The sequence below is a fragment of the Genypterus blacodes genome, unplaced genomic scaffold, assembly GCF_046128005.1.
Source record: "Genypterus blacodes isolate CSIRO-AG114 ecotype Tasmania unplaced genomic scaffold, CSIRO-AGI_Gbla_v1 ptg000013l_1, whole genome shotgun sequence".
Classification (NCBI taxonomy): Eukaryota; Metazoa; Chordata; class Actinopteri; order Ophidiiformes; family Ophidiidae; genus Genypterus; species Genypterus blacodes.
Genome location: NW_027466827.1, coordinates 373339 through 400445, shown reverse-complemented (window position 1 = coordinate 400445; position 27107 = coordinate 373339). Strand labels below are relative to the sequence as shown.

General features: G+C 42.0%; 1 protein-coding gene across 2 annotated transcripts in view; it reads right to left on the bottom strand.

Annotated features, from left to right (window-relative positions):
• The window catches only part of ptprk (protein tyrosine phosphatase receptor type K), an 81776-nt gene that overhangs the window by 9025 nt on the left and 45644 nt on the right, over positions 1–27107 (bottom strand). Inside the window, exons 9-25 of one of the 2 annotated variants that reach the window (XM_076167041.1) lie at positions 24279–24391; positions 23817–23997; positions 16355–16537; positions 15825–15944; positions 15147–15256; positions 14789–14990; positions 14593–14698; positions 14122–14194; positions 13793–13915; positions 13553–13627; positions 13261–13297; positions 10707–10842; positions 7682–7711; positions 5162–5325; positions 1716–1903; positions 1235–1322; positions 862–938 (exon numbers count right to left, since the gene is read on the bottom strand). In XM_076167041.1, coding sequence (XP_076023156.1) covers positions 862–938; positions 1235–1322; positions 1716–1903; positions 5162–5325; positions 7682–7711; positions 10707–10842; positions 13261–13297; positions 13553–13627; positions 13793–13915; positions 14122–14194; positions 14593–14698; positions 14789–14990; positions 15147–15256; positions 15825–15944; positions 16355–16537; positions 23817–23997; positions 24279–24391 — 2006 coding nt within the window. The remainder of the gene's footprint in view (positions 1–861; positions 939–1234; positions 1323–1715; positions 1904–5161; positions 5326–7681; positions 7712–10706; positions 10843–13260; positions 13298–13552; positions 13628–13792; positions 13916–14121; positions 14195–14592; positions 14699–14788; positions 14991–15146; positions 15257–15824; positions 15945–16354; positions 16538–23816; positions 23998–24278; positions 24392–27107) is intronic. The other variant, XM_076167047.1, reaches the window with a different exon arrangement.

Below are 27107 nucleotides of genomic sequence, written 5' to 3'. Positions count from 1 at the left end.
CCCGGAGAGGTCAGCCGTGTCATTTCATTCAACATTTGAGTGATAATGTTGAGAGCTCAGCCTCATTTCCTTTCCGTACAGCTGAAGATCTGTGATAGCCGTCATCTCAGCTCGGCACACATGCACGTGTGCTTTCTATCCATCGCAAGATCAAAGTTAATGTAAGCCAAAGCATGCATGTAAACGCTGTAATGGCAGCTAATGCAATAAAGCAGGGCATTCTGTGAGCGTCATTAGCATTTAAAACAGCACAATGTGAGAGAGTGACATTGAAGGTGATCGTGGTAAAGGTGAATAGATGGATGGAGAGATGGGCGCGTTGATGGAGCCAACGGCCAGAGAAGCAAACAAACAACAGCTGAAGCTAGGGGATGGATGAAGGATGGGACACAGATAAATGTGATGAATGTGTGTATGGCCCAGTTAGATGATGGATGGGCAGAGGAGCTTTGAGTGGAGTAAAAGCTATGACAGTGGAAATATGAAAAATGACAAATCCTCTCAGCTCTTTGTTCTATTACATTATAACTTATATTCATGCATTGCTAAACAACTCCAACTCTAAATTAGGTTTAAATCAACACTTGTAGTTATTTCCTTTGTCTAAATACAATCTGTCTGTAATGCAGGATAAGCAAACACGCTGACAAAACACAAGCATCACACAAGTTCACTTCATAATATCGGGGGATGGGTCAACTTGATGGGAGTGAACGGGCACGATGGCTGGATGCACTGAACGACAAGATGGATGACTGGAAGACGCAATAAAGGTATAGAGGCCTGACATACGAGCGAGGGAGTGTGGTTTCGTTGGTTTCGTTGGGAGCCAATAGTAGCATTCGATGCGTTTCCACTTACATCGATGTAGTTGGCGTTGATGTAGTCGGAGGAGGGATCGTCTTCTATGGGCTGGAGAATAACCCTTGAATGGTCATCTGAGGAGAGAGACAGTGAAGGAGAGAAGGGGACAAGGGACAAACAGAGACAAACAGAGAGAGAGAGAGGGAACGAGAGATATACAGAGAAAATGGGTTTAGGGCTACAGATGACGTTAATGTCAATACATACATGCATCAAAACAATCTTTGTTTTACACCTATCTATTGAATGTTAGGGACAAGTTACTTATATCATGACATCATTGGTTCATGTTTGAATAATCTTATTAAGAGTTACAGCGGGGTTCCAGTGCAGGTTATAGGAGTGCGTCCACCTATTGTACAGCTCTTACATGCTATTATGTTCCCATAGCGGTTCTTGGTACGGTTCTGCTCCTTCTTGGCCACATCCCAGGAGGCCGACTGGCCTTCGAAGAAACTCTGCATCAACACCAATAGAGAAAATAAGGCAAGTGAAAACTCCATCATGGAGAAAAAGTATTCAGAGAAAAGAGAAACTTGAGTCGAGAGTTATTGAATTTCAAAGTGTAAGAGTTTTGATCAACTTAAAGGGGGGTAAGTACTACACTGATTTTCATGTTCTTATCTCTCTGAATTGCCACTCACAAGGTTTCTCCTCTTTTCCCTGTACATGTTACGGTTTTAAGGCCATATATCCTCCTCAGAGAGCTTAGGTTAGGTTGGGAGCCATTGATGTACTGTATGGTGGTGCATTGGTGACTTGACATGCATTCCTTACTACAGGGCAGAACCTCTGAATGTGCAGCTTTGTTTCTTGTACAAGCAACTTTTCCCTCTTAACAATGAACCTACTTCATACTCCTCCTTGAAGCCGTAGCTGTCCGACGTTTTCATTAGGTTGATGTGCTGTAGGAGGTCGGCCACTCTGATGGCAGGGTGGAGTTGTCCTGTCTGATATGGAGACTCGGTTCCTTCACAGTGATACCGAGGAACATCCAGCAGTCTGCTGTTCTCTGCTGCAGAGGCACTGTGGTTCTCATCTGTAACAGTTAAGAGTATTCATTAAGAAAGTATACTTGTTATTCGTACCCAAGAAACAGACTTGGACTTTGGTAGGGTCAATAAAAAAAGCAACATAAGACTTGAGTACGCCTTTTTCAAAGTAAAATAGCTGCCTTTGAATCATATACACAACAAATCAAATATACCAAGATGCTCCGTCTGTCGACACCTACCTGTGATTGGAACTACAGATCAAAGCAGCAGAAAAAAGGGAGAGCAAAGGTTTGTTAGTCAGACCCTATATGTGGAATACAGCTTAGTTTGACAGCTTGTTCAGTTTACAAGGAGCTCAAAGGTTGACAAATAATGTATGATAAAAGGAATGAAGAAAATAATATAACAGTGGGTGACTGGAGTGAATCCAACAAAATGGTGTGAATTAAATAAATAAAATGTTAAATACCAAGTCGATGTTGCCATTAACTAAAAAACGTAACAACATAAAACACACTGGACTGCTAAGCTTGCCATCTGCCACTGCAAACAAACGGATCTATTTGATTCAGTAACTTCAAATGAAATAATCACACAAACGTGATCCATGCAGAAAGTATAATCTCACTTCATCTGAGCTACAGTTGAGTGAGGCATCCATACTTGCAGATTTTAATTGGCTCTTGTGGGGCTTAGTGTGTGAAAATAAGCTACGGCATCATCATATCTTTGCATTTTTGAGTAAACCCGCATTGAAAGCATATTTGTGTTCTAGGTAATGAAAGAGCCAAATCGTTACAGAACTTCTAGGTGGACATTTCTGTGCTGTGGGGGATAATGCGAGTTGGCAGTCGTAATGCACAGACTGACAGGCTGAATAATAGACTAGCTCGGGGTTGCGGTACAACCGACTGATTTCATCTTCCACACTGTTTATTAACTGACACTGTTTATTCCGTCCAGCTGATGCTTTTCTCTGCTCCGAGGACATGTTAGCTCATTACGGATTGTTAAAGGTTCGTTAAACTCTCATCAGGCCAATTATCAGCAAACTTGACCCGACACTGCCTCTTAATTCACTACTTCCCACTACTTCTTCCTGTTCTGTGATGTGATTGGCTAAGACAGATTGTAACTGCAGCCTTCATTCCAAATTAGAGGCTGAGGAACAGGAAGTTAATTAACACAGTTTGGTGGGTGTTGAGCATAGTGGGGGGGTGATTCAAGCCTTGAGGGCATGTTGGAACTCTACATTGAGCTGCAGTGTCAACACTGACCTAAACTTAGCGCAAACACACGGCAGTGAACACTGGAGTTCGACTCATAGTTCATCCAACTTGGCAAAAAATACATTTTTGTTTATACAGGCAATCATACTAAGGCATCAGCAAACCATGTCAAGGGAATGAGGATCATTTCTATGAAAACACAGATGGTAAGTACTTAAACAGACTTCTGAATGCAATGCACAAACACACACAGAAGCAGGGCTGTAGGTACTAAGCTGTTCGCTGTCTCTTGATGTCACAGTTTTCATCCGCCTGTCATTTCACAATGATGATACAACAAATTGCCTTCCTCCTTTAAACCGTCACTTACTGTCATTTCGGAGGCACGAAAATGGCATGACTTCAAACAATTCTTAACTGAGGAAATAATGAGGTCTCTAAGGGAGAATGATGGCAATTACTATGAATATAAGGAAACAGAAACCATGGCTGGGACTGGGAGACATTAGACCCAAGAAAAACAGTTTGGTGATGAGTCTATGGCTGTTGGTGTTGGCACAGTGCGGAAGAGACGAGACGAGACGAGCATACGGTGATGCCTATGCAATGATTCCCATCCAGTGCTGGTGAGCCAAATGTTAACATCTAGTTTGTCGTTTTGTCAACATTGCACTTAAGAAACTTTTTTACGGAAGATCTACACCTGGATGGAATTAATAGGATTCATTTTGCGGCATATACAAGACCTGTTGCTAAGTGGGCTTACGAGAGGCGCAGACTTATTCCTTGAGGTCAATGAAATGTTTATATGACTGGGTAAATCTACTTAAAATCCCATAATGGTATCAAAGAATCAACATGAGGTCACACTAACATCAATTTATGCAGATTCGGAGCTGATAGTGATGTATGCTGAGTCGTTTATGGGAATGGGCTGTTGCAAAGCAGCTGGTGATTTAGTTTAACATAACAATGAAGTCATATAGATGGACAATTTATTTAAAACTGGGAGCTATGGTAAATACTGACACACAAGACACACGACGGGCAGGGCTACAAGCACAAGGGCTTCAGGATTGTGTGATGATGATGATGGGAGGTGGGATCACTACAGCGGTGGTGATAAGGGTGACAAACGATATCTATCCATGCCAAGTCTCACCTAGCACTGCAGTAGGAACCAGAGGATCGTTGGGCACTGTGGGAGGAGACACGGTGAGCGACAAGTCTAAATTTCAGCGTTTTACTTCAACTGTACATGGCGATCCGGAGGAGAATCCAAACAAGGACGTATTTGCTTGGTTAAATATAGCGTAAAGGATTTTATGTCTCACATAAATCATTCTGCAAAAAAGAACAACATAAGTATCACTTAACCCCGGCGAAGTCATCTCACGGTTTCCAATTTGCTCATTGAGCTCTGGCTAGGCCATGGACGTCAACGTGATACAAATATCGTTTTAAGTAGGCTGCGGAAGAGATGACTGACAGCTCTTTCCTTTAATCTGACACAAATATAATACCTTACTACACTTGACTGGAGCATTCCACTTACTGGGCTGCCTCTGTTCCTCGCTTCCAATTGCTGTGCTTTAAAAAAAAATTGACAATCGTTCCGCAAATAATAAATTGTTCCTAAACTCCAATAAAGCTGTGAAATAGGCCGTGGATTTGCAGGGCCACATCGAGTTCCTTGTTCATGAGGTGTGTAAGTGAAAGAGAAAAGTAAAATAGAAGGAGAGTCACATCATCACCTTTGCTGATTGGTCTGGGATGTATGTGTCTGAGCTAAATCAATTTTTAGAACACTCACTGAATGGAATTGTTGAGGACAGTGGAGCAGAAAAGCAGGTAAAAAATATATCTATGACATTTTAGGAATATGATGTGTTAGAACGGACGAGAAAGAAATATAATATTAGATTTCTAAATCATTCCTTATGGATAGTTGTTGTAGAGAAAACTGACAGAGACATGCAGTTTTTTGAGAGCTTCCAGAGTTATAATTCAATAATGTTACTGCTGAAACTGCTGACACGTCTAAAAAATCAAAATAAACCCAGGTGAACCTACATCTGTTGCTGCTGAAGTTGTGGGAGTCCATAAAGGTGACAGCCATGGGGTCTTCTCCATGCAGAGTGCTCTGGTCGGCATAGCTGCGATCCATGGCATTCACCATGTGTGTCATTTCCTGTCGTGTCGTTCCGATGGCGTCTTTACGTTTCTTTGCCAGTTTCCTGAAAGAGGCAGAGAGAAAGACAATTAGGCAACAAAGACAAATTCACAAACATCAGCTGGCCTGCAGACCACACTTTGCTTTGCCTTGGAGAGTCTCTCAATTCTCCACGCGGAGAATGATTAAGCACAAAGGTGCTGTCGGGCTGGCAACGTTAGCATGGCTGCGGGCTGCAGGCTGCTGATTGAAGACAGGGAGTTAGAACCGTCAAGACAGAAAAGTGGGGAGAGGAGAAAAGAGAGGGAGAAAGGAAAGAGAAGAGAGCAAGCAAGTAGGGAGAGACGGGAGAGTCGTTTGTAATTGGCAACATGTAAGACAGCAGGCTCAGCTATAGGAGCATGAGGAAAATAGTGACTAATTCAGAACAAGGAACATGGCCTACAGGTGCTGTCAGATGAAAGCCCCAGAAATGCACAAAGCAGAAACAAAACACCTCCACCAATATATGAAATGTTTGGGTTTCATCTGACAGCTTAAAATGGGAAACAGTCCTCTGAAAACTACGGTAGGGGGAAACCATTTACTGACCACAGTACCACAAAGCTTCAGATCATGTCATAGCCGGTGCAGCATTAAGAAAGCACGGGACACCATTTTAAGGAATGATACCTTTAAGGGATACCAGATTTTTTACTGTTAAGCTATTGTTCTTCATCAACAGAGGACATATTGTGGATAGGGCTTCTACTTTAATTTCAAATCAATAGCAAAAAGCATACAAAATATTTTTTCAAGAATAACACCAGTGCCTGATGAAGAGAGCAACAGCTTCATCCTATGAATATTGAAGGTATCCTTTTAAGGTGTAGCCTGAGGACATCTCTGAGCATGTGCAGTCTGTAAATTCCCAGGGAAGGTAACTGGCATGGCAGAGCATGCAGGAGGACTGTAGCTGTAGATGTAGACCGGGTAGGACAACATCTCCACAGGTGAACAACCAAACCGTGTTTGTGCAGCACCTGCTCAGGAAGATCCCATCACTTGCATAACATTTTGTGTCCCGACATGAATGTCAACAATTCTCTCTAGCTGGGACACAAAATGACTGCAGATGAAGCAATGATAATGAAAGCAGAAGATTGATTTACAAAAAAAACAAAAGACAATATTTGACTGTTGCCAAACTGTTGCCAAAACGTGCAGCTCTGACTTTGTCCCAGTAGACAAGAGAGAGCATGTATATATATAACCTCTTCACCCCAAATCACACCCAACTCCACCTCTGAAGACCATGAGCACACAGAATAGACACACACTCCAATACCCAGAAGGAAAACAGCTGAAAGGACTAACCAGGTCAACATAGTGTTTCAGTGTTTGTCTGATAGAAAGATTGAAAAGTAGGTGTGTAACTTACATGAGAGAGCGAGAGAGAGAGAGAGAGAGAGAGAGAGAGAGAGAGAGAGAGAGAGAGAAGCTTCAACCAGAATGGATCTCTATAATTATTGTAATTACATTTCTTTGTGCCTGTACTGTAAACGCCATAGTACAGACAGTACAAACTCTGAACTCTAAATAGTTGTCCCGCTACTTCTTGAAGTCCAAATGGGGGAATAAAGATTCATTCAGGTCATAGGGTCAGAGCCATAGACAGACAGAGCAGAGCCATAACTGTCCACCAGAATAAGAGCTCAATAAAGAGGCCGTGTGTCCAACACATGAAGCAGACCAGATCCACCCACAGGAAAGAAACGTGTAGCAGAGTTACCATGATACCTGTGACTTGATGGGCGGATGGATGATCACATGACTACATGCACACAAAGAGCTACAAGTCACAAGTGCAGCATTCTTTTTTCAAATAACACGCTGAGGCCTGTGTCATCCCACTTTGGTCTCTTAGGCCTGCTTTAGTCTACCTTGGCCCGTTATGGCCGACTTGGGCCTATAGAAGCCTGCTTCAGAGCGACTTTGGAGCATGTAGAGGACGCCAGGGCTGAGGTCAATTCACTTTCAATTCAATAGATTCAGTGTGCGGATAGAAACTGACACTTAATTTGCTTAATGAACGAGCACTCACATATTACCGCGGATGACATGACAACCGTCTTTTGCCAAATGAGTTTGAACAGTATCTGGAAGAATGACTGAAATAACAAGAAATTTCATCTGTTTCAATATTCAAAGTTTGAAGAAAACAATGACAGAGAATCCTGAACTGACTGATATGAAAGTGAACTGCCCCCCACCCTGGCAGGGCGTCAATGAGGATGGCTTTGGCTGGTTGGTCAGAGCTGAAGATGTGTTTTGTCTTGAAAAAAGTATACTGCATCTTTAAAAACAACAACTAGCCACTAATTAGCCCAGTAAGATAACAACAGCTGGGTGAGCTGATTGTTGATTGGTTGTTTACTTACAGGTAATAAGAGTATGAATAGTAGGTCCTCCTGGGGTTGTGAGCCAATCAGAAAGCAAAGAATGAGACACAAGGTCATGAATATGCAAATTAGGACAATCCTGTCCTGTCCCGACCAGCAACAACAGAAACAAAGAAAACAACTTGAGGGTCATGCAAGGGATCTGTTATTAGTTCGGGCTATTTCTTTAGAATAATTAAAAAAATACTCTTATAACAAAGCTAGCAGAAGTATCTATAAAATTCATGAAGCTTTCACTACAATAACAAGGAACTATCAATATTAGCTTACTAACATGCACTCTTTCTCTTTGCAGTCTTTTCTTCTTGAAGTATTTATGGTTTTCATGCAATATTTTAGGCTGCAATTTAACTGTAGCTGGCCCTGTTTAGAGATTTAGCTATGATTAGCCAATCACCTTTAATCTCTAATATAATATGGACACTAAACGTTTGGTCCAAACTGACACACAGCTATCCCAACTAAAACAGCAGGACACTTCCTTCCTGAAAAACAAGCATGATGTCATTGCAATGTCATCATGTCCCACCATTTTAAAGATGCAGTATTGTCTAAAGTTGAAAAAGGTTCGATGAAAATGAAGATTGATCTCCCCAGAAACCTTAATGGACGAGCAAAATACTTACAACATGTCAAGAAAACCTCACGAGGTTGACCTACCTACAAAACTCAAAGCATTTTCCCAGAGCACTATAAATACATCAGTTACAAATCAGTCTAAAAATATAACACACATTCATCATTGCATTGCAAAAACACATTAACCTGAAACACATTTAGATCCCACTTTCTGTCGATGAAAATTATTCTTTCCCAACCATTACCAGCTGTCATTATGTGACTGGGGTCTGTTACTTCTCAGCCTCATATGTACTTCAACTTGTGGCACAAATACAATAAAAACAGATGATAGCCCAGTAAGATAATAATTTCTCCGTTCTCCATTAGTAAGTACAGCATTTCTGCTTTACACTGTAAACCATGGCTTTGTTATTGTTACCAATTACACTTTCTCACAAGCAGAAACGCTGGATTGTGAGAAAGCATAAAGAGACTTAGAATCAAAACATGGAGGTCAGGAACCTCAAGAGGAAAGTCCCCTGGTTACAACAGTTCATTACTGACTGACTTCATACTGTGGCTTAATGTCTCTAATTGTTTTTCATTGACTGCGTTTGTCCATTACTGCACGTAATTGAGAAAGTGGTTTCATTTGCTCTTAACCCCTCTGGTGAGATGCAACACTTCAGTGCCCAGAGATTCTCACTCTGGAGAGGGACACATGTTTCTAAATTGAGATTTTTAAAAATTGTTTTTTTTTTATAAATACTGTATAGTGTGGCATATTCAATGTTTTATCCTAATCCTGCTTTAGAGTGTGAGGTAGAGAATGTAGTAGAAAATAAAAGTAAAAGTAGAAACTATCACATTGCTCTATCTTTCATGTGCTTTTCAAATTAATATAATCCTAATGGTTTTGTCATAAAAAGTCTTACTTGATTGTTCATGATATTTGACTTTAAAGTCTGAGTTCATTTCAATGAGATTACCATTGCTACCGATACCATTTCTGAAAGCACACTGCCACAGAACAGTATTCACTCCAACCCTTAATATCACTGTTAGGTCAAAACCAAAACCTGCTAGACTACACTTGCTAATTAACTTTTTCCAGCTTGATATGATGTTCTCACAAAATTGAACAGATCGCTTTGAAAAGGTAAACCTGCTTAAGAATGAAGGTTAAATAGACACACACAGTATTCTGAATTTTGAGTTAGAACCTGACACACCTTTTTGTATCCAAATCTTCCAGACTACTAACTTGGATGGTGCAAGGCTCTACTCACTGTCTAAACAGGAACAAACAACGTGGAAATGGGATATGTTCTCATTTCAGCGTCTCTCGCCAAACAGACGTGACGTTGATGGTTCAGCTGCAATGATCAGCTACTGCAGTAGGTGTCTTTGACCGCCACAAGGTGGAGCCCTGCACCCAACTACTGTCATACCACTGAACTATACATAGCTGCCCGCTATCTCAGTTCATGCCCGATCACCTCTCAGTCTGAGAGAGGAACAAACGTGGACAGAAAGAAAGAATAACTCAAATATTATTCCTTCTATCTCGCTTCGACCACATTTTCTCCCTTGACTTAGTGCTTTACCCACTGAATGAATTAGAGACTTCTCAGTAACTACTCTTTACATTCTTTCTATGGTGTTACTCCACATGATGATTTATGAGTACATTCTTAACCTTTAATTAATTGAATAAATGGGGCAATGTGTTGTTTCGATATCTTAAATCCATTATTTTGCCAACACAACTGCAACCAAATATCCCCATCCACTCCTCATAATCATGTATACTGTATAGATGTACAATGTATGTCTACAGCAGGTGACGCCTGTGATGTGCTTGCACCTCTGCACCTGTTTTGGAGTCACAAGACACTTTGTATGAGATCTCTATTGTACACAGCGTAATGATGAATAAGGTTGAAATGAATTCTCCAACCTTTCACGTCCTGGAGCCCACCTTGCTCAGATCTCCTTCTCAACTCACTCTCCATTCGATCTTAGTCTCCCTTTACCTTCAATTAATCACATTCTCTTGCACTCTGTATTGTGTTGTTGTGGGTGTTGACTGTGATGTATGGTTGCTGGAATTCTTTGTCTATCTCATTATAAGGTACTTCTTTAGTAATTGTCTCCATTATTTTTTTTCTCTGGTTTGCTGACACAAAAAAAATAAAACAAATCTTCCTGTCAGTACAACATCAACATGGTTCTGAAGGGAGATCAACACTGATGGTGGATGGATGGAAGATGGTGTTACACTACGGCAAAAACTGGAACAACACATGACAAAAGTGTGTGGTTGTGTCTTCATGAGTATGTCTTGCATCTGCATCAGTGCGCACAAGACTGTGGTATTTGCACTCAGCGTTGGTTAATACTGCGGGGGATCGTTCGGCTTAATTTGGGGGCTGTCACTCACCTCTTCTTGACCAATAGGATGGCCACCAGCACCAACAGTATAAAAACGAGAACACCAGCGCTGATCCCAGCGATCTTCACTACCCGGTCTGTTTGTTTAGCAGGGTCAGGGATGACTTCCGGCTCCTCAGTAGCACCTTCGATATAAGGGGAAACACAAATGTCTTATCATTATTCGGAGGTGTGGAACTACTTTGCCTTGTGTCTTCTTTATTGGGAGAGATTATAAAATGTGATTTGGCTGTAGCTGTCCATCACTCCATCGACACTCAAAACTTCTTCCTGATAATTTCTGAGAGTCTTCTTGATTGATTACTGAATATATGTTCTAGATATAAAGCATGCGGTTAAGTGGGAAATGTAAGCCTACCGCTCAGACCATCAACAGAAAGTCAACAGACTGAGAGATGGGGGAGTTTTAATCTGCACTCATAACACCAGCATAGTTTGCACTGTGGTATAAGAACATTATCGTGGGTTATGATAATCCAAATAATCCAACACAAAGACATATTCGCAAATGCAGTATAAGGCACCGCATCAAAGTATAATCCCTTTTAATGCTGGATATCAACAAGAAAACATCTATGTTTACCTATTTCCCTTTATCTATCTTTTGTGCAAACATGCTGATATTGAGGGTTATTGTTCAAAATCAACAGTGATAGCTTAATTTTAGCTTTGTTTCCCTCGATTCCAAATCAGCATGGATTTACTGTATGAAGTTAAATTTGTAAAAATGTGTCCCGATGTTGGTTAAATACGGTATATGTTATGGTTTTGGCGTTAACGGCCTATAATCACATCCTCATTACCTGTTTTAGATCCCTGTCATGTGAAAAAGGGAACAAAATAAGACAAAGTGATGTCTTAAAAATCTTAATGCAAAAACAAAATATCCAGGCCAGCACATAGATGCAGTCTCTCACAACCGCACACACACCCTGAGGCAGCAATGACAATACACTATACCCCAGATGACCTCATAAGACCAACATCACTTAATCCTCTTTCCAGCATGCATGCATGAAAGGACGCGAGCGCCCGCGCGCACAGAGGGATGGACAGTTAAAGGACATCTAACCTCTGTGTCCATTACTGTGTCCTTCTCACTTATATAACATTAAATAGTTTCAAATTCAAACTTAAAGTCTCTCAGGTTTGCTCCTCAGGCCTGCGTCTCCTCCAGCAGGAAAGACAGACGCAGCGTCATCTTTCCCAGCAGCTGTTGGCAATCTAATCACCTGCTCTAATAACCACAACATCCAGCCATTTTTGAAGAATGATGACACTGGAAACCCGGTAACGTCCCACCTTTTCTCTTTTATAGGGTGGAAACATGACACCTCAGAGGCACTGGGGGAATTACAACCAACTTCAACGTGGAACCTGTTTCTCTTTGATCTACCACACATGATATTTGCTTACACGCCTCGGCCACACTAAACTCTCAGAAGTACAAAGAGTGAGGAGATGAACAGTGAGGCTTTGTTTTGAGGATAAACATTTCCTCATTATCTTCAAATGTTTGAATTTAAAGGATAATACAGTTTCTTTTTAACCATGACCCCTTTCGGCATTACAAACAGAAAATGTGTCACTTAATCTATTATCGGTTATATTTACATTACGTAAAGATATAAGATGTGCTGTGTGAGTGCTGCTGTGCTGCATATACAGGTTTGAGACTGGTTTGAAGTGAACTGGCCCTAAGCTATGTACTCCATTAGAGGGCAGGGCTGTTGCCCAGCTGGAGTTACGTAAACCCCCACAATAACCAAAGAGATGGTAAAAAATGTGAACACAATCTTTGACATAATCAACTTTGATAACAAAACAAAATAACATAAAGCCTAGGCTGAAAGTAGTCAGAATGTGTTTTCTTAAAAGTCACAGCTGGTGTGGTATCGTTGTGGTTATCGTTCATTTTTTTTCACTTAACTATCTATTCTTATTCCACATTAAAAATACATTTCACCAATACGTCCTCACTATTCTTTCTAGAGCTGCATTACCAGCCAAAGGCCTGGATGAGGATTAACATTTCATAGAGAGATTGGTAATACCATACTCTATGCTTACATCACAACGCTATATTTCTAAACACCCTGTGTGTCTGAGTGTGTGTGTATGTGTTTGGCTGCACAGGGATTATCTGCACACCATTTACAGCCAGTTTTATAATCTATCAACATATGGCTACTCGTGGAAAACATGACATTTAGACTTTGTGCAAATGCTCTCTCTCTCTCTCTCTCTCTCTCTCTCACAAAGTCTGATCAGATTTCAAAAACAGATCAAACTAATGACACAAAAACTCAGTTAAGGAAAATGATTCCCTAAGCATTACATTAACTTGTCAACAGCATAACAGGAAATAAACACAGCTAACGAGGCAAGAGAAGGAGCAGTGCTGCTATCACTTCCCGTGATATACGCGCATCCATTTTGTTGCGGATTTGCAAAACAAATAACTGGTGAATCAGTTCTGAGAGCAACATCTGTTTGACCCGGCACTGTTTTTGGCAGGAAGTGGTACAGAAAACCTTACTTACCTTTAATAGCCAGCCTTAAACATTGTGTCTTTGTCTCCTGAAGAGAAAACACGAAAATAACACCAGGGTCAAATATCAACCCCAACTGACATTGTGCAATGTTCGTCGATTATTCTGTATGTGTGTAAAATACTGTCCTCACATAGACACACGGGCTTATTCTCTCTAAGGTAGAACTTGGATTACACTGAAATATTCATAAAGGTCTCTATCCACCTCAGTAAATATAATGTATAGCAATGTATACAGAGGAACAGCTAGTAAGTCTTCATCTGAATAAACCTATATTTACCCTCTCTGTACTGCTAACAGCTTGAAGGTAGATGTTGTAGTTCTTTCTCGGTGCCAGCGGAGGATTCCAGAAACCCTGGTGGGGCAGATAGTAAGAGATAGTTAGCCTTACAGTATATGAGGTGACACATCTATATTCTAACAGTAAACCTATCGTGTTATTCCAATTTGATTTGGATTATCTTATCTTTTAACTTCATATTTATGTACAAAATGTGTTTGACAGGATGAAAAGCCTCGCCTGGTAAGTCTTGTTGTCCCCCACGGTGAAAGGGAGGGGCTCGGGCAGGTTGCTGGGGGAAAGCTGGGCAGCATAGTAATAAGGAGATCCACCGCTCGACGCACTGTGGTAGGACACTGGGACCTGGGAGAGAGGACGGAGTTATGTCCATACATTTATTTGAAGAAGTGATGGAACAAATATTTTGCATGTGCTGAGCAGAAGCGTCAAATGATCTTTCGGACGGAATTTCCGTTTGTGTTAAAGCTTTTCATACATTAGCAGGCAGATTCACGTAGTTGTGTTGGAGAGGCACAGTCTGTTGGGGCTGTGAACAGATTTATAATCACCTCGTAACAGTCAGAAGAAGCTTGGCGACGTGACCTCTGAGGATTCACTTCTTCCACCACAATCTGGTACGCACTGATGTAAACAACGATAAAAAAATAACTTTTAGTATTAATTCATAGTATCAACAAGAATGCAGTAGAAATCGGCGGGTTAGTTGTTTGTGTATGTTTGTGTGTGTGTGGGCTTTTCATTAGTTATTGTTTAGAAACACACTTTCTGGCAGTAAATCTGCAAAACAAATACCACAGTTGGCTTAATTAGAATAACTGGGTCCAGTCTGATTATGATTCCATATGTCACTGCACCTTGCGCAAATTAACAAGTTTTCCTAAACCGTTTTAATGACAAAGAATAAACCAAAGATGTCATTTACCAGCAAAAAGGGACTAAATACTAAATAGCATTTGCTTATGGTTACAGTAAAACTGTGGTTGTATGTACAGTATGTACTGTATGTGTGTGTAAGGTACCTTATAGGTGCTCCCTTAGCCTGAGCAGGTTTGAGCAGGACAGTGATGGTTGTGGCAGTTTCATTCAGGAAAGCCTCTGACCCATCATACTCCTCCAAAGTAGGGGCTGAAAAAAGAAGAAGCATATATTAGAATACTTGCGTCACACCTTATTGCTTATTTGTAGCAGTAAAAGTCACTGAAACTTAAAATTTACCTGATATATTAGTAGTCACGTTGCAAGTAGTCGGAGGACCAAACCCTTTGGAGGTGGACGCTCTAATTGAGAGCAGGTACGTGACACCCGGGTGGAGCTGGGAGAAAAGGTGCTGGGTGGCGTTTGAGGGCAGAGACACCGTCAGTCCTGGCCGCTGAAGAGGCACAGAGGGATCGAACGAACGCAACCCGCTGTAGCTGATCTGCAGGGGGACAGAGGTGAAAAAAAACCTGTTTGTACATTTGATCCCATACTGTACTCTACTCCTCCATCTACCCAACAGGTTGAGGTACTCAAGCTTTATCTTTGTGTTTTGCTGTGATGCGTAGGCACAGTATACAAAGAACAACTGTAATACCTCATACTGTATAAGGACTCCATTGGGTTCAGTTGGTTCCTTCCAATACAGGAGAATTCTGTCTTCGTACGGAGTGGCTCTCAGTGACTGACTGGGAACGGGACCTGGAACTGTAAACACACATTTGAAATCATGAAGTCAACAGCTTAGCAGGTGATGGAGCTCGAACTAAATACAAACAGTCAGAATAGTGGTAGTGCAGAGCTTTGTATGTGAATCCGGTATCATTTAAAGTAATTTCATGACGTTGTTGTTGCTGTTGTTGTTGAATTTGTATGTGTACTTTGTTGCAGGTGCCAACAGAGGATGGCATATTAAAACCCAACATAAAGTCAATATAAAATGTCAATATAAAAATGCTGTGTTTAACAGCATCAAGACACCGGAGGGATTTATTTTTGGAAGGAAAACACACTGAGCAGCCATCTAGCCTATTAGTCACACCTTTAATAAGTCAGCACTGTAAAGAATCCCACACACACAACATTTTAGCATCGTAGGCTGTTGATGTTACTTTGACAAACCTGTACTTTTAGCTCAGGAAACAGAGGATGTATGGTACAATCTCTTCCACCACCACCATCACACTTTCTCCTCCTCTTTCAATGGGTCTATTGGTATGTATTTATGCACATTATATACGCCTGTGTGTGTGTGTGTGTGTTTTGTGTGGCGCACCATCCTCATCGGTTTGTATGACGGTTTCATCACTCTCTTTCCGTCCCTCTGGATTGGTCAGGATCATCTTCAGACTGACGTTGGTGTAGGGTGGCAGGTTTCCCACCAGATGACGCGGTGCTGCAATCACAAAATCCCAAAACCCTTTATTGTAAAATACTAATGTACATTTCTAAATAGTTAAACAAATCACTCATTCCAGGAACAACAATTTGTGATGGCAATATCACACGATGAACTGTTGGACAACTGGATTTGACAGATGCTATTTCAATATTTAAGCTTATGCTCTTAAAGCAATGTTCTCAAGTTTAAAATGAAATCATAAGTCCTTCAAATATACAAAAAGGTTACTAGTGCAATTAACAATCCTAATCAGCATCAACACCCAAGTCTGCCGCTTCAACTGTCACTCTTGCATTTTTATGCTTCTTAATTAACAAAGTATTTGAGTGTTGATTTAAATTAAACAATTCTGAATTCAGTATACTGTATTTCAACAGTGAAGCAGGATTCCAGGACTCTGTTACCTTTAGGATCCATGTCCAAACAGTCGGCCTTGGTGCGGTTGTTGGCAGTCATATAGTGATAACAAATGGTGACATTAAAAGTGTGACATCGAGTTATGTTGTAACCCAGGGATTCCCAGTCCACCGCTATCAGACGAGACCTGGTCTCAGCAATCTTCAGTCTCTTAGGAGTTCTCATGGGTTCTACAAGGGAGGAAAGAAAAAGAATGTAAACCAAAATGCTGAAGAGTAACATTCAAGCCCTCCAGCCCCTCCACTCCCACCAGGATTGACATCGCTTACTGATTTGTCAGAGGTCACCAACACAGCGCTGTAGAGCTTTGTGATGTAGAAGATGCACAGTAATCAGAGAGAAGAAAAATAACAATCTTGGTTGTTTTGGTCAGCTAACATGTAATGAACCTTTTATGAACTTGAAAAAGGTCTACTAAGTATTTCATGTTTACTATTCCTGTAAACTGCGTGTGTGCAAGGCAAATGTACTTTGTGTTGCCAGCAAAGAGTGCTGACTCAGCTTTGTCCTGAGGTGAAACAAAGGTTTTTTTTGCCAACATCTATTTCTGCTCCTCGCTGCAATTCAAGTGTTCCTAAACTGCAGTAACTTCTACAGGGCTTGTCTTTGGTGTACATCTTTTATGTGTATTCAGAACTGCTATTGTCAATATAATCTACCTTCTCTCCTCACTGCCCAGGGCTCTAATTACCTTAACTGGCTCATTTAACTGGATCAATAACCTCCCACATCCCACTCACCTTCTCTCTCTGTCTCTCTTTGTCTCACACACACACACACAGAGACACACTAGACTGCAACCATAAAATCTTTCCGCTGCTGGAGTACATTGTGGTGATGCTGATCTACCTTAGAGCAGCGAGCGTTTAGTCCTCTTGATTTGCACACGCTAGCTCTCCGTGCACGGTAAGTGAGTAGATGTCATCAGTCAGTCTGAAGCAGTCACGCTAGATCTATTTTCAAGATATGTCACTCTGTCTCACTTTTGTTTCTCTTCTACTGTTTATCTACAGAGTCCAGCAGGGGTCATTTGCCAAAAAGGCTTTCACACTAAGTCTGTGTGGCTGTGTGCCGAGAGGGTCCAATCATGAACTCATGTGATGATGCTGATGCTCATGGTGATGATAATGCGTTAGAACCTTTTGTTATGTATCCACCTAAATTGAGTTCTTATGAATATTTTCTAATAAACAACCTGATGTTTGAGGATACGACAATGTTGTGCTTAACTGTCCAGAAACGTGAACCCCAGTTCATAATAAAAACAGAAGGGGTCCATTGCCCAGCACTTCAGGCCCCTATTACGTATTTACAAATCCGTGGATATGGATTATTAAACTGGGAGAATGGATTTAAAACTCTGTGGGTACCGTTTACAATCAGTGGGGACAGATTAGAAATCCGTACGCACCATTTATAAACTGAGGGTTTATTAAAAACATTTTTTTAAAGCTACTGACCCCTGTGTGGGACTTAAGAAGTGACTTCATGTAAGAAAATGCTTTTCTGTTTAGTAGGGGAAATCTTGACTTTATTGAGACCTGCAGTCCCGGCTAAAATTGATGTCCTCAACCAAATCAGATTTTTCATAATACAGCAACAAAATACAAGCTTACATGAAAGTAAAACCTAAGTAAAGCGGAACAGCTTTTCCATCAGTGGTAGAGAACGCCCCCCAATGTGTTTTTAATGGCGTCCACAGAAAAAAGGATGACTGCTGGATTAGGATGACGGAACGTTCTGGACAGGATTTTTGATAGTGTCAGCATATGGTCCGATTGCTTTAAAAAGAGAACAATAGGGTCGACCACATCTGGCTTAACTGGAGAGTGTAATAGGTCACAGCAGTCAAATCTGGTTCCTGGAGTACCACAGCCGTGCATACTTTCCATCTCTCCTCGCTCTACCCACATGCCTTTCCAGACTGTGATTGGCTAAATGCACCTGATTTAGCTAAGCGGGTGTGGGTGGATCGGGGGGGGGGAGAGGAGAAATATGCGGCGCTTTGATCCTCGCGGCCCCGGATTGAGAAGTTTAGGAGCAAAGAGGAAGCTATTACTGAGGAAGGAACCACAACCGGTTTTACTGTTGCTTGTCGTCGGTTGAGAAGTCTTCATTCCTATTGTGACGGCCATTCTAAGTTGTCCTCCTAGTAATAAAAACAGCTCACCTTAAATAGAGAAGCTCATCACCACCCCCAACTTTCCTTTCTCTCTCTCTCTCTGTTTTCTTTCTCTCTTCTTCTCTCAGAGGAGACAACAAAAGGACATAAACTTGTCGCTTCTTCTGACAACCCATTATCTGCCTGTCACTCACACACACACACACACACACACACAGACATGCACACAAACTCACAGACACGGACATTCCCACACTTGGTTATTACCCAAACACACAAACATGCACATGCGGATGCTTCAGGTTGTGACAGACCAGAGATTAAATCTGAGTAGAGCGCGTACACGGGTGTTTGTGTCTATGTACTTATGTGTGTGTGGGTGTGTGTGTGTGTGTGTGTGTGTGTGTGCGTGTGTGTGTGTGCGCGTCTCAATAAAACTTCTCATTATAAGACTGCATCGTCAAGGGCAAACTCATCTCTCATACACACACACACACACACACACACACATAGCTGTAAACTGGAATACAAACATGTTGTGGCTTGCTAAGTCATTTAGATGTAAATAGCTTACTAATATAGAGACGGATATACATATGAGAGAGAAAAGGAGAGAAAGTAATAGGGAGGGAAGGAAGGAAGGAAGTGAAGACAACCTGGCAGGTAATTGTCTACTGAGCAAATATTATTGCTCAACCGTGTGTGTGTGTGTGTGTGTATGTGTGTGTGTGTGTGTGTGTGTGTGTGTGTGTGTGTTAATAGCTGAGAGGTCAGAGCATTTCATTTCTGCTTCAACCTGTTATTGGAGGGTTGACATTTAAATAGAGGGGGGGTGCTTTCTGTGCCTACCTCTCTCTCTCTCTCTCTCTCTCTCTCTCTCTCTCTCTCTCTCTCTCTCTCTCTCTCTCTCTCACACACACTCTCTTTCTCTTTCTCTCTCTCTCTCTCTCTCTCTCTCTCTAGATCACTCTCTACATTTCTGCCTCTTCCTCTTTACCACTTGGCCACACACTCTTGGTCTCTTCCTTTTTCAGTCTGTCTTTCTCCCCACTCAAATCAATACTTCTGATTCTAACCATAAACCTTGCTATTAGTACCCCCTACACACACACACACACACACACACACACACACACACACACACACACACACACACACACACACAAACACACTGTTACGGCCGTGTAATAAACTGTATTGATTTCAAGATTCACACGGAGACAGATTTCTATCTGGAATTAAAACAAAATATATGACTAGCTGTCCACCATTACCCCTGTTCAACACACACACACACACAAACAGGCACAAATATTTCTAACCTATAAAGTCATGATCCATAATGCATTGCTGCTTATCTCTGCCAATTCACAGTTGATACTAAAAGGAGATAGAGAAAGAAAGAAAGAAAGAAAGAAAGAGTAGGAGTGAAATGGGCTAGAGAGGGAGAGAGACAAACAGAGGGAGGAGAGAGAGAGAGAGAAGTGGGGGTGAAACGATGATGAGAGCGCGAGAGGAGGAACAGGAGAAACGATAACTAGTTTGGAACGTGGCCAAAGCCATGTGGGACCAGATCCAGCCATAAGCCACAGAGGCGGCCTTGTCCCCTTGTCCCCTTCCCCCCCAACGGACAAATGACTGGATTCATGTAGGAACTAAAAGGCTTTTGTTCTGCACAGATAGAGCTCTGAAAACAACAACAATATAAAACAAACAGCAACAATAACAGCAGCGGACAGAGAGCTTCATATCAGCAGAGTCCAGGGGTTGAAATTAAAGTCGGGGAAAACAAAAGGAAAAGGAAATTAAAGTCAATGAAATAGAGCTAAACAAACTGTGTCGCCACGTAAATACGGGAGGAAAGGCTGTGGAAGCGCTACAGAGAGAGAACAAAAGAGCAGGAGCGATGGAGGCTTTTGAGGAGAAGCAGTGAGGAGGAGGAGGAGAAGGAGGAAAAAGGGGGAGGAAAGGTTGACAGAAGACGCCACTAAATCCAAATTAATCTCTCCAATTAGTTCCTGGTAATCCTTCCACCACTATGAGAAAGACAAATGGGACATCATCCATTCACCCTGTCAATAACTTTCCCTGTCTCTCTCTCTCTCTCTCTCTCGGTCTCCCTCTCTCTCTCCTTTCTCTTTGCAGTGCACCGTTCATTCAATTTGCGCTCCACAATCTTCGCGTAATTAGAGCCAGACCAACTAAAGAGGCATCAAATTACTCAATCAGTTACTGGCGGACTTTGAACGAGCTGAACAAGCGTAAAACTGGTAGTTCAGAGGTGGATTCCACTGAGGCGGGCGAGGATTCATCATTGGCACTCAGGAGACTAAAGGAAGGACTGAAGGAGACCAACTCAATACGCCCAAACATATAGAAAGGGTACATAAAAGTATGAATATTATCATTATCGTTATTATTAGTTATCCACAGTCCACTCACTCCTGGATTGTTGCCCCTGAACTTTCTAAAAACAGGATCATGCGTTTGTCTTCCACACTGCAAACTCGTGCAAAGGAGAGACGCAAGCAAGATGCATCAGATAGCAGGCGAAGAGCTCTGCCAAGCTGCTGCACCTGCTTGATGAATGTCAAAGTCAAACACACACAGACAGACACACACACATGCACACTTCTAGACAATGAGGGCGCCTGATATCAGGTGAAAAGACTCGGTAGATCAGCCTCGGTTGTCTCTCTTTCATTATCTTTCATTAACTGTAAGGGTCATTTAATGAGCTGTACTCCTTAAGACTCTGGAGAATCCACATTACTACTGCTTAATGGTCCATATAAAACACACACACACACACACACACACACACACACACACACACACTCACACACATTGTTGTACATGGGAAGAAGAGCTGTGGCTGACCGTTGTCCAATACAGAAGGATAATGTTCAGAAAATCCTCACAACAAGGGCAAGGAAACCAACCTGGATGCCGTTTACCTAACACCTCATTTACAGGTAGCAGTGTGTGTGTGTGTGTGTGTGTGTGTGTGTGTGTGTGTGTGTCTTTTGCTTGTGTGAGTCATTGAGATTTTTGTGACATCCGGTTGACCAGATTTCAGCGTTTGGTGTGACTGGAGGTGGAACTTGATGTGATCAGTTTGAGAAGTCTATCATCTCACATAGCACACGTGTGTGTGTGTGTGTGTGTGTGTGTGTTTGTAAACCTCTTAGCTGCTGGGTTTGTAGTGCGTGACCTTTTGCAGGCAGCACAAGCCTGCTGCTACAATATCTGCTCCTTTGTGTCGGTGTGAAAGTGTGTTTTTGTGATTTCATTCTGCCATTAATCCCAGTGATGCTGAGTTTGTGCAACACACGATAAATACTATGACTCTGCTGACCCGTGTGTGTGTGTATGAGTGTAGCCTTGTGTGTGTGTGTGTGTCATTCTATCTTTCAATTTCTCTCCTCCTCAACACATCTTATTGAGTGTGTGTGTGTGTGTGTGTGTGTGTGTGTGTGTGTGTGCACGCGTGTGTGTGTGCGCGTGTGTGTGTGCGCGTGCAGCTAACCTGCCATGACCAACAATTTTTCCGCAGAAAATTCTGGATTTGGATTTAAGGCTACTTCATCACCTTCCGTCACACGGACCGACGTGCGCATATACACACTGACACGCACACACACCGACGCTACACTTCAAGTTAATTATTTTTCACCCTTTAGACAAGAGCAATAAATCACCGGCCAAGAAAAATGGAGGGGAGTGAGAGAGGAAAAAGACAGAGGGATCAAGAGGGAGAGGAGAGAAAAAAGTGAGGGGAGGGAAAAGGGGGGAGAAACAGACGAAACCCTGCTTGTTATCATATCAATAGCTCTGCGAGGGTGTGTGTGTGTGTCTGTGTGTGTGCATGTGTGTGACACGTTTATTCCATTTTTGCCTAAACTACATTGGTTTTTAATTCAACATTTACATGCATGCTCATTATGCATACACTTCCAGATGCAGAGTGTGCTTGTGTGTGTGTGTGTGGGTGTGTTTGTGTTCACCATATTGTGTTCAACTAAATCTTCAGTAAACTACAGGTGGTGAGATCAGACAAACCTAACCAAACAGGGAAAAAAAAAAAGCAAAGGAATCATTACCATTTAAATAAGGTTTCTAGCCCCTCTCTCTCATCACACACACACACACACACACACACACACATATCTGTAATATACTCTGTGATGTGCACTGTAAAACGGCACATTTCTCAAAAACGTATGAGCAAGGAGAGAACCAATTTGAGATTATGTCACTTTTTCTCAGAGAGAAGAAACTTTTATCAGCTTTTCCTCCTCGTTGTGGAATAATCTGTGCTAATCTGGCTTGATTTTTCTACACACTCATTTGGCTGCATTTAAACTACATGCATTAGTAAAAACAGTGGGGTGGTTTAGCGTCTTTCCTTCAGATTTAGTGCCAAGTACATTTATTTAATCTCCCTGTCAAACAGGAAACTGCTCACAACAAGAGTCGGCTCAACAAGTCGACGACTTCCTGTCTGTCAATAAACACACAAAAGGCACACACACCCCGAAGACATTCACACAGCACACACACGGTTGGCAGACATCAGTCAGGCTCTTGTGTTTATGAGTTTTCATCCTGCGTCTCGTCTCGTTTCATCATTCTCGTCTCTCCCGTCTCTCTCCAACGGCCGTTTTTTCCTCTCTTTCTTTTCCCGACCTTATTGTTTTCTCTCTCTCCATCTCTCCCACATTCTGTTTCTCATTCGAGCTCATTGCTTTTCTCTGTATCTCTCGCGTCGACCCCCCCCCCCCCCCCCCATCCCCCCGTCACCTCTCTCCCTAAGGCTAACAGTGTTTATATTTCAGTCGTTTATTTCTACAAATGTCAGACGGTGTTTCTGCCCTCCGTCTATTGATCCGCAGACAGAGAGAGACGGCGAGAGATGAGAGAAGGCGAATAAAAAACATACATAGAGAAACGGCCCGAGATAGAGTGAAAGAAAGAGAGAAAGGAGAGAGCGGTAGAGAGAGCATTAACGATTTCTGATGACTCGTTCTCTCAGTTCAGTGAGCAACCACAGATGGACTCAACCTCTCCCCCTGCTTTCCTCTGATTCTATCCTTCACTGCTCCTCTCCTCTCCTCTCCCTCCTTATAGTTCCAATATCACTACTAACTAATAATGTTGATACCAAAGACAACAGAGATGATTGATAGTCTAACTTGAGAAGATGTGAACTAAGATTTAAAGCTACCAACCATCTTATCACATCAACCTTTTTTATGTGTGCGTACCTTTAAATAATTCATTACAGTAAACTGAGTGACATGTATACACGTTTGTTGATGGCTTACCTGCACATTTGGTGCGAGTAATGAGAGGAGGTCCAGGCATGCCGGTGCCACCTTCTCCTGGTCTGGTTAGCAACACTCGGATCTCGTACTCCGTGTCCGGGTCCAAGTGCCACAGCTTGTAGTTGGGAGAGTTGACAGCATGGGTCTCTGTCCAGCTGCCTGATGTCATTCTATACTCCACCTGCGAGGGATATCAGTATGAAATCTACGCATCACGTTTCAAGATTGAGCTTCAAAGTTTTTCTCCTGATGAAGTAAGAAGAGGCCAACTAGAGGATGCAGACTGATGAATTAAAAAGGCAAAGTGAGTTATAATGGATGAGAATATGAACTAAATAACTCATAAAACCTGGACACTCAAAAGTTCTGATCTCTTGACATGGAGTTATTTTATAAAAGTTAAATTGTATTGGGTTTATTGCTGAATATCCTTGAATGTGCTGTGTTGAATGGACGACATACCTCTTTCAGGATAATAGGCCCGTCACCAAATATGGAGTTGGCGTTGAGCTGAATGAGCAGATATGTCGGCCCGACGCCCAGCAGTTGGGGCGGAGCTATGGGGCGTGGAGGCTCTGTGGACAGAAACCAAACAACACAATCAAACAGGATGAAGAGGTTTTCAAAGAACCGCACAGGAGGACCAAAAACACTGAAACAAGGATACGGAAGAAAACAAAAACATACATGAACATAACTTCAGAAGTTCACAAGTTTATCAAATGGGCAGTGTTCCTTCCTTACCATCAATTTATTGTCGCTTCTGTTCATTGCAAATCTCATTTCTTGGAGCGTTTTTTATTGTTTTATCCACTGGCACTGATGGGCAAACTTGAGCTTTGGCCTGATGCGCCTGGCTGAGCTCCTTTCTATTTCTTTTCCATCGTCACAGCAGGAGGTAACCGTACTGACCTGTAATATTGTGACTCTCCCTGCACCCTTAGTGGAGCTGCGTTAACACCGTGGTAAACTGACTGGTTGAACACGAGGGTCCATGAGGGCGCCAAGAGTCACAGAAGTACTTTCTTTTCTTATTCTCCCTTCATCTACCAGATTATACGTGTATTATTATTGTTACTTTGGATCTAGTAAGGGAAATATGTGTTGTGTAAATTACAGTGTGAGAAATGCAAGTGCCTACTACTACATTCCCCTGCATCTATTATATTGTACAATCAATATGTAACTCATTGATCCAACATCGGCTCTGTGATGTTGAATATAATTTGATTGCCCTCCTGCCTCATTAGACAAACTATACATCATTTCCAATGCAACCATTCACAACGACCTGTGACATTGTGAGTGAAAATAATGATTCTGTGTGCGTGCGTGTCTGTGTGTGTGTGTGTGTGTGTACGTATGTGTGATGGATGTGCGAAGGATCAAGGCCAAGCAGTCAGATCAATGCCAGCTGTCATGCATATGTGATTGACGAACCGACAGGCCGGCGCACACACACACACACAACTTTAAAACATGTATCAAAGATTTATCTGCTTGACACACATACACACAGATTCACACACCAAACCCCCCCCCCACAGACAGACAGACAGACACACACACACACCAGAGCTTATATACCCCACAGATTTGATCTCTCTCTCTCTCTCTCTCTCTCTCTCTCTCACACACATTCTCAGCACACGTGTGATAATGCGATCTGAGCAAAGACGGGAAAATAAATGTATTTTCCGATTACATCTATCAACTATCAATCCCGCTCTGTCAAAGTATGTACGATCACAGTTGTGTGTGTGCGTCTGTGCAGCATCTATTGATAATTCTTATTTTGCATTGCTATCACTTTTATCTTCTTTTGTTGTGTGCGAGTGCATCTGGGTGTGTGTGTGTGTATTTTTGTGTGTCTGTGTGTTCCTGCAGTCTTTTGTGAAGGAAAAGAAAAGGGAAGGGAAGACAGGAAGTGTCTTTTTAGCATCAGATGAAACACTGCAGTTTGGCAGCACATGTACACGCGTGCACGAACACATGCGTGCGTAACGTTTTGAATCCAAATAATGAACTTTGAAGTGATTTGAAAAAACCCAACAATGTCAACATGTGTCTGCCTGCGATGCCGTGAAGAAAATAAACAATTCTGCGATCAACAAGTCACGGAATAACACGCAATGTTCCGTTTATACCAGCCAATAAAAGAATAAGAATAGTAACGTCTGCCTGTGTGCTCGTGTGTGTACTTAAATGTGTACGTCTGTGTGTGTTAGTTACTGTAAAAAACCTAATGAACGTCTCAGAGATAAACAATAAGACATAAAAACGAAGCAGTGAGGAATGGAAGTGGGTCATTATGTGACTCCAGAGGAAACAAGGCTGGTGCGCCTTCACCCTTTTGATTTCATTTTCCTTCTGTTTTCTCTTCCATCGCGTGTCGTTTCTACCCACGACCCAAAAAAATATAACAAATCGGTGTGTTTTATGACAGCATTGTTGTCACCATCGTTTTCATTATTAATCACGCTTGCGAGCCATCTCATCATTTCACTCTTTTTGGGTCAAATGTAAATAACAAAACCAATCAACATCACGGCAGAGCGGAGAAGCGCGTGCGTCGCTCTGTAACACTGAGACAGTTGTTTATCATCAGCAAACTTGTCAATAAAGTTTAGCAAGTTTAGCAAACTACTGCTGACACCGTGGAACTCACTAGAGGACATCTGACCTCCAGAACAAAAAAGAGTGTGCGTCTGCGTGTGCAAGTGTGTATGCAGCTGCAGTACAATAGCGGTGGTAGGCTTTCCTTATTGCCTGAAGCTCCACCTGTCACTGTTACTTAAGTAGAGTGAATTTGTGTGCGTCTGAGTCTCTCTGTGTGTGTGTGTGAGTGTGTGCTTGCGAGTGTGTGAGAGTAATATTGCAGGAGCTTTTTAGGCCATGAGTTGTGTGTGTAATGCAAACTGGCATGGAGATGTTTGCGTGTATAGTGTGATGATGCACTGTCACTGTTCAAACCAGAGGGCAAGGATTTATTAGAGCTCGGATCTGATCAAACGACTAGTGACACACACACACACACACACACGCACACACACACATACTCACTCTCAAAATTAACTGTCTAACCAATGAATATTCAGCACCCATTGATCCTCGAGCCTCTGAGCCCCGATATTCTCTCTATTTTCTTATTTCTGCTCAACGAAGAGGGAGAATTATTCGTGGGCCGGTGCAGGGTTCCCATGTAACACCTTTCCTGCTCCCATGATGCACCTCTGTCTCTGTAAAAAATCCACTTCTGACGACGGCACATCTCTATCATCTACATGTTAT